The 13,561-nt window shown below is 53.2% G+C and overlaps 5 protein-coding genes across 5 annotated transcripts; 2 read left to right on the top strand and 3 right to left on the bottom strand.

Moving 5' to 3' along the window:
• Window positions 1–697: 697 nt before the first annotated feature.
• Window positions 698–1,268, bottom strand: EsH8_VI_001160 (uncharacterized protein; the record flags this gene model as incomplete). Its single annotated transcript, XM_083272413.1, has 2 exons — window positions 698–1,044; window positions 1,103–1,268. 2 exons carry the CDS (start codon window positions 1,266–1,268, stop codon window positions 698–700), a joined length of 513 nt encoding a protein of 170 aa, XP_083127587.1.
• Window positions 1,269–3,364: 2,096 nt separating this feature from the next.
• EsH8_VI_001161 (ssDNA-dependent ATPase MGS1) lies at window positions 3,365–5,038 on the bottom strand (the record flags this gene model as incomplete). Its single annotated transcript, XM_083272414.1, has 1 exon — window positions 3,365–5,038. One exon carries the CDS (start codon window positions 5,036–5,038, stop codon window positions 3,365–3,367), a length of 1,674 nt encoding a protein of 557 aa, XP_083127588.1.
• A 778-nt stretch (window positions 5,039–5,816) lies between these two features.
• On the bottom strand, window positions 5,817–6,639 carry EsH8_VI_001162 (Fe-binding Fe/S cluster assembly protein ISA1; the record flags this gene model as incomplete). Its single annotated transcript, XM_083272415.1, has 2 exons — window positions 5,817–5,854; window positions 5,913–6,639. 2 exons carry the CDS (start codon window positions 6,637–6,639, stop codon window positions 5,817–5,819), a joined length of 765 nt encoding a protein of 254 aa, XP_083127589.1.
• Window positions 6,640–9,269: 2,630 nt separating this feature from the next.
• Window positions 9,270–10,550, top strand: EsH8_VI_001163 (DUF4419 domain-containing protein; the record flags this gene model as incomplete). Its single annotated transcript, XM_083272416.1, has 1 exon — window positions 9,270–10,550. One exon carries the CDS (start codon window positions 9,270–9,272, stop codon window positions 10,548–10,550), a length of 1,281 nt encoding a protein of 426 aa, XP_083127590.1.
• A 1,786-nt stretch (window positions 10,551–12,336) lies between these two features.
• EsH8_VI_001164 (uncharacterized protein) lies at window positions 12,337–13,097 on the top strand (the record flags this gene model as incomplete). Its single annotated transcript, XM_083272417.1, has 2 exons — window positions 12,337–12,500; window positions 12,557–13,097. 2 exons carry the CDS (start codon window positions 12,337–12,339, stop codon window positions 13,095–13,097), a joined length of 705 nt encoding a protein of 234 aa, XP_083127591.1.
• Window positions 13,098–13,561: the final 464 nt, after the last annotated feature.

Consider the following 13,561-nt stretch of genomic DNA (forward strand, 5'->3'; position numbering starts at 1 on the left):
CTCAACACCAATGGTCCTGATTTCGGTGGTAATTGTTAAGCCGTATCATTAAGCCATAACTAATGCCAAAAGAGATACCTTTTGTGGCCTAGTTACTTATTAGCTCTCATGTATGCGGAGTAGACTGTGTAGATGATGGATGGAAGTTAAAAGATCCGTTTTGAGCGTTATAACCTACTATGGGGCCACGGTTTTGTGCCTTGTATAGACAGAAGAAAACTTGGACCTGCAATAGAGTTCTCAACTTTAATACGGATCTGGAAAACGTTGTTGGTCTTGCCCTTGAGAGTAAAAAAGTTGAAGCCAGAGAATAATTAAGAGCCGTCGGTCAGGGGATCACAATGTGGGCCACGCTCACGGTCCGGTTGCAAGTACGGCATTTTGGCGTCCTATCATGGCGGACGACACTATTGAAAAAAGAGGGTCTGCCATGATAATGGAAGAAAGCCCGGAAGAAAAGTAAAAACCAATCACATAATTTCGACATTAACACCTAGATTTTGGCAGGAGTCGATGTCTATTCGTTTTAATTAAGTCGAAGTTATGTCTTCAGCATTAAACTTCATCTCCTCTCCCCCATTTTTCTCCTTTTTTCTTCTTCTTCAAAACCCTCCATAAACCCTCACGTCCACTAAGGCTGACCTCAGTCTCAGAGATTTGTACAAGCCCAGGCCCACTTCTCTACGAATGAGGTCTTTTACGGGTCCGTGGGGTTGACCGTAGTGGTGGTGAACTTGGCGCAGTTTTGGCCCTGCTCGGAGACGGTGACCTGCGCCTTGTTGTCGTGGCCATTCAAGCAGGCGCCGCCAGAGGCAATGAGGTTGTTGCCCTGCTGGGCGACGAACTCGACGTTGCGCGACGCGCAGTCTTCGGCGCGGAAAGCGGTGCCGTTGAAGCCGACGCAGGCCTCCTTGTTCACAAGGTCCGGGCGGAAGCCGTTGCTGAAGGAGCGCTGGACGAGAAGCACGTTCTGGCCGTTCTTGGTCGAGGGCGTGATCTGTCTGTCGGCAGCCGTGTTGACGCACGCGGCGTTGACAATCTCTCCTAGAAGCCCCGTTAGAATGAAGTTGGAGGCGCAGTGGGGCCATGGGCGGGAATTTACCATTGTTGCGGAAAGTGAGGCACTCGTTTCCGGGTACGCCACCTTGCTCCTTGAACACAAGAGTGTTGGTGCCTCTGTTGATGGTCTGGCGCTTGGACAGATCCTCGGTGGGCATGGCGGCCACGGAAGAGGCGAGGGCAAGGGAGAGAGCCGCGATGAACTTCATTTTGTCGAAGACGGGAAAATCGTTGCAAAAAGTATTGAAGCTTAATAAGTTTAATAGAGGAAACACCAAAAAAAACAACAGAGGACCAGCCAAAACGAAGAGAAGGTTGTAAGTTGGAGAACGAGTGAGCGAATAGTATGAGTCTGTCTCAGAAACACCAGACTTGGGCGGCGTCAAGGCGCCTTTAAATTCACCTCTGCACTGACTTCAGGGAAGCCAGAGAGTTGACGTTAATGCGACATGAGGCACCGCTTCTAAGCTACCCCTCTCACCTGCGACCTTAAAACGCCCTCGGCTATGATAATACGGGAGGGTGAGGTAGAAGCGGCCCCGGCCCAAACAGGAGTCCAGGAGATGGTCTGGTTTTGGGCTGTGTCAGTTTGCCGAGTTTTGCCAAACAACAGACGGGAACAGGGGTGCTTTAGCGCCACCCCGCCACATCAGCGATTCGCTGAGACGTCTCAAGATCGGTCGGTTACAGGGTTGCACCGCCGAATCTGGGGAACACCCTACCAAAATGACGGTTTCATCGTTGGCGTCAGGGAGCCGCATGACCTTAATAAGGCTGCCATCTCAAGAACTGTCGGATCTCACAGCGACGAAGATTGGTTGGCAGGGCGGGAGATGGTCCGGATTTGCGCATCGTACCGGCGATCCAAGGGCTTTGGAAGGAGAATCACTGCTTAGGGGAACTTTTTTTTCGGGTCCTTGCCGAGGATTCTTCGTCTCGAGTTGCTCGAGGGATCTCACTAGCCATGCTCTTTTGGGCAGGTATCATTGATCCGATTTGATGTACGAGGGATTTGGGACGGCTATCCCAAAGTGGGCGAAACTCTGACCCTGAGCTTGGGAGGATCTCCACAGCTGTGTGGGCACAATACACATTGGTCTGCAACTAATTATGAGATCAACTTGCGTCTCGGTCTCGTTCTTATCCCCAGATCACCCCCAGCTCAGAAAGGCATTTATGAAACGATGGATTAGATGTGCAAAGCACAGCTCATCTTATAAGTTTGCATCTCTGCTATTCCAAGCCCATAGTTCATAAAGTCTTACAGCCTCTCATACCTTGCCCCCCTTGCCTTCTGTTGGTCTGATTCCACTATATTATTCTGGCCGGCGCCCGTTCGCAGGTAGCCGCTCAGTCTCTACGGAAAAATGAAGGTTTTGCAACCAACCATTGGCTCAAGTGTCTGGCGGAAGATAAATGGTCCATCTTCTTGCCTCATGGTAATGCACCAAGACCTCGCATCAAAGGAAAATAATATTATAAATGCTGTGGAATTATATGACACCCTCGTATATTGTTTGGCATGTCTGCAACTACCCTGTGTCATTGCCATTGTGTCTGAGTCGCCCATGGTCAGACTGTTTTGTTGTGATGCCAAACTCGTCAGACGCTAAAAGTCCATCCCTGTACACTTTAATCGTTTAATTTACGAAAATTGTAAGCCAGTTTCAACGACAGCTCGTCTACACTTCCCCAACCGCTAGAAAGCGCAAAATATGGAGGAACAATGGCAGTTTCCGACCGGAGAGGAGGGAAAAGAAATATTCCGTACACCTGATTGCCGATTCAGATTCAACATGCAACCGGTCCACCTGCTGTTGAGAACCCAGCTGTTCGCCATTCACTGCTGCATCTAACAATTTTTTACAATGGGCAGTCGGGGAATTTAACATAATTAGATAAAGAGGACGCCTCAGAAAACATAGAGCGGACGAATCAAGAGGGGGGAAGGGGTAAGAGAGGTGGTTGATTGATTTTCATGGGACCACTGGGCAAAGGGGGATGGGGGAGGAACCAGTGGTAAATGCAGGTTCGGGAAGAACGGTCATTGCAGGTGCACAAGCTGACTTACACATGTCAACACATGTTGATTTTATCGCCAAGTCCCAAGGATATCTTGTTCCATCCTAGACGCTCGCTGTATGGGTATTCCCCCTGACCAAAAGCTCCTCGAGCTGTATCCCAACCAGGTGCAATGGTCCCTGCCCTCGCACTTCCGCTTGCGAAACTCTATCGTCGTCTTATCAGATGAAAGCATGACGCTACGCTTAAGCCAAGCTACCAGGCTGCCCTCGGCGCCGTCACCTCACGTCTCCGTCTCCATCTCCAAGTCCGGGTCGACCTCGGTCCCCAAATCCCGCTCCTCGAGAAACCTCCTTCCGACAAGTTCATCGGGAAGGTACTCCTGCCTGACCCGCCCCTCCCGGTAGTTGGGCGGGTACTTGTACTCGGCACCATACCCCATCTCCCTCATCAGCCGCGTCGGCGCATTCCTCAAGTGCAGCGGCACGGGCAGCGCCGCGATGCCCGGCTCCTTCAGCGCGGCGTACGCGTTGTTCAAACCCCTGTACGCCCTCGTGCTCTTCGGCGCCAGACTCAGTGCGACGGCGCAGTGGGCCAGGGGTATCCGCGCCTCGGGCATGCCGATCTGCTGCGCCGCCGTGTACGCCGCCGTGGCTAGCGGCAGCAGGGTGTTGTCCGCAAGTCCAACATCCTCTGAGGCGATGACCACCATCCGTCTGGCGACAAACAGCGGGTCCTCGCCAGATTGCAGCATGCGCGCGAGATAGTACAGCGCTGCGTCGGGGTCCGACCCGCGAACAGCCTTGTGGAACGCCGATATGGTGTCGTAGTGCTGGTCCCCCGCGCGGTCGTACACCAGCGTCTTCGTCAGCGAAGCTTTTATGTCCTCCTTCGTAATCCCCTGCCTCGTCGAGAGCGACAGCGCGAGCTCGAGCAGGTTCAACGCCGTGCGTGCGTCGCCGTCCGAGAAGGCCGCAAGATACGTCACGAGCTCCGCGTCGATGAGCGGGCTCTCGGGGTAATTCCTCGCCCTCGTCTCCTCCTCGAACGCGCGCAGCAGTATCCTCGCCACGTCCTCGTTTGTGAGCTTCGAGAGCGTAAACGTCCTGCACCGCGACAGCAGCGCCGCCTGGACCCTGAACGAGGGGTTCTCCGTCGTCGCCCCGATGAGCGTAATCGTCCCCGCTTCCACGGGCTTCAGGAATACGTCCTGCTGCGCCTTGGAGAAGCGGTGTATCTCGTCGCAAAAGATGATGGTCTTGCGCCCCGTCAGCACCTGCTCATTGCCCGCCTCCGCGAACAGCTTCTTGCACTCGGCCACGCCCGACGACGTTGCATTCATCTCGATGAAGCGCGAGCCCACGCTCTGTGCGATGCACCGCGCAATTGTCGTCTTGCCTGTGCCGGACCCGCCCCAGAGGATCATGGAAGGCACGCGGTCCGACTCGATCAGCGAGCGCAGCACGCCGTGCGGCCCGACGAGATCCTGACCGCACACCTCGTCCAGAGTCCTGGGACGCATGCGCTCCGCCAGCGGCGCCGCGCGGGCCGTCTTTGTGCGCTTCGCCACGGGCCCGGTTTCTGGTGGTTGCTGAGTAGAATCCTCCTCGTTATCCCCGGCAGCTGCGAAGGGGGACGACGGGACGGCCCCCGGTCCGTCATCGAAACTTCGTTTTACGCCTGCCGTCGGTCGGACGGCGCCGTTGGCGTGGGGGGTAGCGAGGGTTTTGCTCGGCGGGGCATGGCGCTTCGCGGCGGGGGTGTGGAAGAAGGAGGATGCCGGGCGCTTGGCTTGGGATGATGAGCTGGCGGAGGTGCCATTGGTTTGCGTCGCTACGGGAGGAGAAGAGGTCCGTTCGGGATTGTAAATGTGGTTCTGGCAGCCCGAGTCGATGTGGGAGTTGATCAGCGTCTCCTTGACGAGCTTGTTGCAGATGGGGCAGTCGACAGCTGCCATTTTGATGGTGCAAAGGGGTGGTGACACATGCAAAGTGCCTATCAAGCCAAAATTGGCCGGCTCAAGGTTCGCCCCGGATTCGGTCTACAACGGTGTCGGTTTAGCGACGTGGTGCTTCGGGAGGGGAGGGGAGGGAGCAGAGACAGTAGCTAGTCCTAGGTGAATTTGGAGGTTAAACGAGCCAGACGCGGTTTGGGGGATTTTTCGAGTGCAATGACGCGCCCATCAATTGAGCTCTGAAATTCTAGTGGGGGCCCGGGACGTTTCGCTCCGCACCAGTCGATTGACTGCCGGGGGTTCGCAGCTGTCGGGTCGGGCGAACTGCCCTGACTCGAACTGTGGGGGATCCGACACTCGGATTCGGAGATACACTGTGCTATCCATCTGCCCGCCCGCGCATGGGTTGAACACGGTATGATCTCATGATGGGTTCTTCACAATGATTTTGGGACCTGGATCGGATAACTCGTTGATTTGTGCCCGGGAAAATGCTCCGGGTCTTCTCGTAGGTATCATTACACCTCAAAACGCCTCCCAATGCCATTCCTCTGTCCAATTTGATGCTCGGAATTGAACGTGATGTACACGACGCCTCAGCATAATGTGATGCCAATGCCGCCCACCGTCTTGTCTTTCTATGCCGAAGACTGCGGTCATGAATGATATGTATCCCAAAGCCACCAATCAAGCTCGCTAGAATAGTGCGATCTCTTGCTTCGTCTCTCGCGCTCTCTCTCGCCATTACGTCCAGTATGGAACAATTGAATTACATTGATTCTCATACCATGAACGACTCACCACAGCCACATTCCTCCTCTGCAACTTTGTTAGCAATAGTCCGTCATATCTGACAGGCCTGGGGGGGAAGACTCACTGATGTTTGGGTTCTTGAACACGAACCTCTGGCTGAGCTTGTCCTCAATCCAGTCCATCTCGCTGCCAATGATGCTAAACAGCGCCTTGCTGTCAATCAGCACCTTGACGCCGTCCTGCACAACCTCCTCGTCGAAGCTGCCCGGCTTCTCAACATACTCGAGATGGTACGCCAGCCCGGAGCAGCCCCTGTTTCGAACGCCGACCTTGATCAGCTTGGGGTCCGGCTGGTTCAGCAGCGCGCGCAGCTGCTCTACAGCCGCTGGGCTGAGCTTCATCGCCGCCTTGCGTGCGCGGAGCTTGGAGCGCGGACGGGCCGTTGGCTTGGGGGTCTGGGCCGCTTGCTCGGATCCTCTCGGCGCGACGGCGGCTGCTGTTGACGATGTCGTTGTCGAAGGCTTGGAAGCTACTGTGGAGGCGTTGGTGTTTGTTGTAGTAGTCGTCGATGACGGTGAGACGGAGGCGGGGGTTGTTCTCGGGGATTGGTGGGATGCCATCTGCGAAGGCAACTTGGGCGGCCTCGTCTCGTTGACCTTTGGCAGGGCATCGGACTTGGCCATTGAGCTGTCAGGAATGGCATCGCCTCGCGTCGGAGGAGGTGCGTTGTTTGAATACAGAGGGTATGACTGGAAGGACGGTGTGCCGTAGGCACGGCGTGCAGCAGCGCACTGGAAAGCCGTGCTGGATCGGCGCAGCGCCACCCGGCTCAGTATCCTCGGGGCATTCATCTTGTGTCGGCGATGTGTGTGTGGTCGCAAATTATGGTGATGGCTTCAATCGCTAGCAATTCAATCTTGCAGAGGAATCGGGTGTTGTGGTTGAAATGGTTGTTGGGAAGAGAGGGATCGTCCGACGGTGACGAAAGAAACGGCGGGAATTGTAGGTCGGAGGTTTTTGCGGTCGGGTTGGATTGGCAATGGGATGTGGCTGGCCTCGGAGCAAAGAGAGAAGCTGGGGCCTGGGGGGGTCATTTGACAGATTTGAGCCGTGGCGCGGCTATGACATGGTCAGTGGTCCCCAGTGTACTGTGTGCTTTTTAGCCAATCAGAGGTGTGTAATTTGTCAACGGCCGGCGAGGATGACAAAGCGGCTCTCGTGAGTTTCATCAATGTCTCTCTCTGCTTTGTTATCCAAGACCCTTTGACACCTTGAGGGACCAAGGACGGTCGTTCATGTGCTTATTTTACCTTATGCCAAACATTTACCATCTCTTGGCCAAGGGAAGTGGGTTGAGACTTGGTTTTGTCGAAACAGTATACTTCGCCACTGAATCTGCACACCTGCTGACCGAGCTTCATGAGTCTCTAAAGCTCAGTTCCACCATACCCACTGGAGAGCTCGGGATCCCGTCCGCCCTCCCATGGATGAGCCAGTGAAAAGGTTCCTCTGCTGACTAACACATCCGTCGAAACCGTTCCTACAACCCACTTGCCGGCCCGCACCGTAACCATCGCCGTCCTGGACTCCTTTAATCCACCTACTCGCCCGGACGATTTCGTCTTCTTCGTACGCCCCCGGCCTTTCCTCCCCGGCCATTCTAGTGTCCACACCCTTCTGGGGTTTAGGGTTTTTATAAGGGGTTCTCACTAAGATCCTAGTCATGCGCGTCTATTTTCTTGCTAACAACTAGCTCCGGTCGCCTGCTCCTGGCCTTCCCCGCCTGTCCTGATTATCGTCCCATTCCCATCATCATGCCCCAGCTCCTCCTTACTTCGGCCATACCGACGAGAATTAAACCGCAAAATGTTTAATCGCTGCCGTTCCCGCCGTCTCTGTTTCGCAGATGCACAGCCGGCCTCCTGTGCATCTTTCAGACCTCCCAGACATAACAGTTTTGCACTAACCTAGGCATATTACGGCCAACCATCGATAGTCTGTTTTTCATCAATCGGAAAGGATTTTCTTTTCTTGCCAAATGGCATCGACAAGAACTTATCGAAAGGAATGGTGAAAAAGTTGTATGTGGAGCGTTTACGGATGCGCGAAACCCAGACTGGCGTATGTCGAGTGCTGTAGTCAATATCATGCTTTGGAACATCTAAGAGGTGACCTAAGCTTGAAGCTTAAAGAGGACTTAACAGTATGGTGTTAATACTGACGTTATGGTTTAATTGATTGGCAACCTTGTCTTTCTCCAATAAGGAAAGTCAACATGCTGCTATTGGGAGCTGGCCGGTATGCCAGCTCAAACTTGGACACTAAATCGAGTCCCAGTGACTATATTTGAGGATGGTAGTCTAGAAATTGACGTAATTGATGATTTGGACCCATGAATCTACTTTGGCAAAGAAGGCATCGTGTTCATACTGCAATATTGAAAAGATAAAGTGTTATTTACAAATGGTTGGATGTTGGATTAATTGGGCAAGATAAACGGTAGTTTTCGCTTCCTAGAAACATGGCAGCTGTGATAATTTTTGACGTCCGCCAGTCTTTCTTTCATACGCGCCAATATATCGTGTTCGGTTACAGGCTCAGGTATCCCATGTAGAACTACATTGTTGTGGGTGCTGTGTACTGCGTTGAAAGGTAGTCGAACAGACAGTTCTGGCCTAAATCGCTTGCTCATTTCGTAGTGTACTTAAGACGACTCAGCTAAATAATATCACATATGATAAATTGAACGCCGATTTCACAAGTATCGGTAGCGGGAGAGCACACACACACACGCGAGCGGTGGTTGTGGAGGTAGAACGACGTGTAACAACTCCAACAGGCGCACAAAGCGGTCTAATTCATGTGCGCGGTTCCCACATAGCATTGGAGGCAGTGCTGTGTGCACTGAGTATCGGGAATCTAGCAGTCAATCAAGTCTCGCCGGCAATCTGACTATGTGACCAGGTACCGTGGTTGGAAACAGGGAACGAAGTGTATCATGCATCGAGAATCAACAATCATAAGCCAATCAATGGAAGTAGCCATGACGAAATAATCCTTTTCGATCTAAATTCGGGACGAAACAGCATCCGCAAAGTCTGCTCTGCTGTCTAGCTTGCATAAGAATCGTTCACTAACTTGTTTGGTGTTGACATGTACGCCTCCCTTAGGATCTCGCTGTCTCATCATACCCTACCGAGTAACATGTTAAACTGCGTACAAAAATAACCATCATTCTAGTATTGAACCCTGTGCCACAACCCGAAAAAAAAATCTATACGAAATATAAAATGACAGTTGGAAGGTTGGCAGATGGACTGTTGCAGGGGGGTGTCCAACCCCCTGCCCCTCTTTCCCTATTTAAACTGGGTTGTGCCCGTCACATTGGGAAATCATCTCGATAACTAGGACATTCTCCCTTTACAACTTTTTCAAAACTTGAACATCATACACCGACTAATACATATCATATTTTTCCACAATGCCGACAGTCGTTAAGCCGCAACCTCACATCGTGGGCCGGAACAGAGACATGGTCAAGCTCTCCACCAATGAAGTCCTCACTGGCCTCACCCAACAAGACCGGCATCCTCAAATGAAAATCGCGCGGACGTCGTCCCTGGACACAACCTTTGGCATTGTTCGCAACGAGAGCGGTTTCGTGCACACTGTTATTCGCGCGTTTCAACAGGATCTTCACCTCCGACTCCGGCCCGACGATGTCTGGTTGGCTATCCTCATCCAGTTTGGCTTCTACGTTGCCAAGCACGAGGCAGACCTCCGCCACGTCTTTATCGCCCACGAAGGTAAACGCGAGGTTTCTGTCGATGTGCAGCCGATGACGATGAATACCGGTGATTTCGGTGACGTCGCGCGGATGTTGGCCGAAATGGTCACTGCCAACCTCAAAGACGCTGAAATCGCCACAACACTTCTTCCCGAGTTCACGACGACGACCGTAGATGATAGAGCCGTTGCAGCCGTTGCATTTCTCGGGGTGATGAAACAATGGTTCGAATACGGCGCTTTTTATGGATGCGGCTTTCCGTCCGTCACACTACTTGGTGAGCGGTCAGACTGGGCTAGCATGCTGGCCCGCGTTTCATGGATCGGATCCCTCGACAACGACTTGGCGGATTGGGCTTTACGGTTGACTAAAGTGCTCGAGTACATGGTTGCCAGTTTCGACCGACCGGAGGACGACGACATCAAAGAGTTCTGGATGCGCGCAGTGCACGTGGAGGGACCCAAGGGCTCCAGTATAACGACAAGTCTATCTGGCTGGCTGACGGCCTTTTGTTGGTGGACTACGGATGGCGACAGACTTTCCTGGCAAGGCGCGCAGAGGGCGGGCGGCGGGAGACACCACGGAGGAGGGCATGGCGAGGACGAGGACGAGGATAACAGCGACGAGGATGAGTGGTCCATCGTGCCGTCCTGGGACCTCCCTCGTGGGGTTCGTTTGGAGAGAATGAGGCGAATGCATGCGGCACCGCCGAATGCGACTTGGTCGCCGGAATCCATGGCTCGCGCAATGAAGCTGGGCGACGTTGCTTTTCCCACAATCAACCGGGAAATAATTCCAGGGGCCATCGTGGAAGTGCCAATCAAGTTGATTGAGGGGGATCTGACCGGGAAGGGACAGTGCGAGGTGATGGCGTCTCTTCAGGCTGGGTTGGTTGGTATGCAAATTCAAGATGATTCCGCAACCACGGTCCAGCCCATTTCCGCCTGGTGGCTATCTGTGCCGGCTAAGTTTTAGAGAGGTAGAGAAGGCCAGTAAGAGCATTTGCGCCTTGCGCGGCATCCGTAAATATGCAGACGCAAATGGGACGACCTTCTCGAAAGAGTGTCGCCATTTCTAGGGCTATGCTCTAGACTCGGCGGTTTGGTTCTGCGAGATGGATATGCCAGGATGCGAGAGGCATTTGATGGCTGCACCCTTGACGCTTCTGACTCGTCATCTTTCCGCGAGATCAAAGAGTTGGTTCACAGGACTTTCAGAATTGGTGAACCTACCTGCCTACCTAGGCAATGTGGAGACGCCTCTCCTTAAGGGTCGAGATGCCAAGACACAATATCCATCGCGACTGAGCCCTTGGCTCTGACTAGCAAGGGTGCAGAAATTCAGTGCAAGGCCCGAGTCGAGAAAGACATGCAGTGTTTGCTAGAACCAACAGTTCGACTTGGGGTACTATATTATGGTTAATCAATCAGAGCATGTGCAGGCAAGTCCATGCTCGGAAAACTGTTTTTTCAACCAACTTTAGCTGTCTCCGGCCGGTCTACATAGTGGTCTGCGCTCTGGCTGCAGAAGTTGTTGTTCGGAGGCCTGGTAGATGAGATATGAAGTTCTTCAAGTACTCCACTTCAGGCAGAGATGCCAATTGCTCCTTTCTGCCCGCCTCTGCCTGTGTGTTTCCTACACAAGGGGACGCACGGGGTGGAGCTTTCGCTTCAAAAGATCCGGATGCTTCCGGATCAAGATGCGCCGAGCCCAGGAGCAATGCAACGTTAGTAGGGTTCTTGCACCAACAGTCTGCAATTTACTGAAGAACCAACAGGAGTTGAACTGTCGAAGTGGGTTTTATCGTTTGAAGAGCGGTTCGCCGCGTTCTACTCTCTTGGGAAGGGGTTCGGAGTCCGGCCCAGGCAGTATGGACTTTCAGCTGATCGTCTCCTAGACTATGCCGAAGGAGGTCCCTCGGCGCAAACCGTGTCATTCAGCTGACCCAGGCATACAGCGCTTATTCTTCCTACTTTATTAACGAGGATGGGCGTTTCTACTTTCGAGGGGCCCGCTAACGCTGATGACTGGAAGTACATTATTCAGAAAACAAACGCTGTGTTTCTTCCGAATTGGTCCTCCCTAAAGGCCAAGATCGCTCCCGCCGTCGCTCCTTGCGTCCCTCATGGACACTTTAGCTGGGCCACTTGGCCCTGGGGAAACACCGACTCAAACACATGTCAATGCTTCCTATCTGAAATTCGTCGAGGCCGCTGAGCGTTCTTGCGGTTCTGATATGAAATACAGTAAGTTCACCCATACCTTGCTCTCTTTCTTTAGACGACATGTTGTCGGCGCCGACCACGTCCTTGTCTCCTCATAGTGATGCCGGCCAGCCCCTGGTTATATACCAAGCATCCTAGATACAACGAAGATTTGATGTGGAGAGGAGAGTATGTTCACTGTTGTTGGCCTATTTTCAGGTCCAGGAGCTGATCGGGGAGCGTTTTTATTTTTTTGTGATTTTTGGTTTGATAGTTGCGAGCAAATTAGGTTTCTTAACCCAAAATTTGTCCAAATCATCTCCTGGAATGACTTTGGCGAGTCTCGTCACATCGGCCCTCTCTCTATGTGGAAGGTGAAAGATACGAGGCTTTCACGGTTGGAAATGCTCCGTTCAACTATGCTCTCGACATGCCCCATGATGGTTGACGGGAGCTTCTACCCTATACCATTGATTTGTAAAAGACTGGAGTTGCCACCATCACTCAAGAGAAGCTGGTTGCATGGTACCGCGTCACATCGAGCCAGTCCGGTTGCGATGACGGCTGAACAACCGGAAATACGGCAAGCCCACGAGGTTGCACAGGACAAGATCTTCTACTCGGCACTGCTCTTAGAGAGTAACCCGATCACAGTTACAGTGGGGGATGCTTGGAACAAGACTCCTAGCGGTAACGTAGGAACATGTCATGGAAGCGTGGAGTCCGTCGCCCAACTCCTCAAAACTCGAAAAGAAAACATCAGCTAGCCCGGTTCAGTTTCCGAGGAAAGGTTGGCGATGATGGCATCGAAAAGCTCAAGGACGAGATAAGCGGCTGCGGCGCCGTGACCGGCTGGGACTGGTACGAGCAGGGCGGCACCACGTTCAAGCGCGTGTGGTTCAATCTGCCGCTCTTCATCAAAGCGGGCTGCGTGGAGCGCGCCATCGTCTCGGCGGGCGGGCCGCAGCTGTCCTGCATCGGCCAGGGTGTCGGCTTTGCGCAGAGCAAGCGGGAGCTGGACGTGGGCAAGGCGGCCAAGCTTCTGCCGTCAACGCCGCCAAACGCCACGCGGCCCATACCCGAGGTGCCGAGCCCGGCGCCGCACCCGTTCACGCCGTCGTACACGTACGGGAACACGCCGCTGTCGGAGTCGTACGAGCCCCTCTGGTGGACCCTTGGGGGTGGTACTCAGCCCCCGGCGACGGCAACGACGGTGGTGGAAACGACGACGACGAGTACGGAGAGTTCTGGAGTTGTTAGGACGCCGGCGTTCGAGACCATCCTCCGCAGGACTGCTGTTTCACAACCTATTGTGTAGAGTTTTTGACGTAAAGCCTTGTCTCTGAGCTCGCTTCTTGGTTTTTTTGAAGAGGCGTGTAAGGCGACTCTCGAGAAGGCCCCGTCAGTGGAATATGAATATTGGGGGGGGGGCTATGTGTTGTTAGCTGTTGGAATCACACTGTTAAAGAAGATATTATAAACTCAACATAATTAATCCCATAGCGACATAGTAATAAGATAACCGATATCAGTTATACTGCAACTGATACGGAGTTGATAGGATGGTCAGTTAAACCGACACAAAAACGCTTACTGTTCTCTTAAGTTTCGTGCGCCGTACCCTCTAGGTCGCGGGTCCTGAGAGCGACTGACTTCCTCTAGGCTTGCTCCACACATCTCGGCGCTGTGTGCGTAGAACTGATTCAGGCGTATAAGGGGCAGAAAGACGTTAATAGAGTAGTTGGGCTTGGCAAGCCTTTCACAAGCAACTGCTATCATGCT

The sequence above is a fragment of the Colletotrichum jinshuiense genome, chromosome 6 (genome assembly GCF_051148585.1).
Source record: "Colletotrichum jinshuiense chromosome 6, complete sequence".
In the NCBI taxonomy this organism is placed as follows: Eukaryota; Fungi; Ascomycota; class Sordariomycetes; order Glomerellales; family Glomerellaceae; genus Colletotrichum; species Colletotrichum jinshuiense.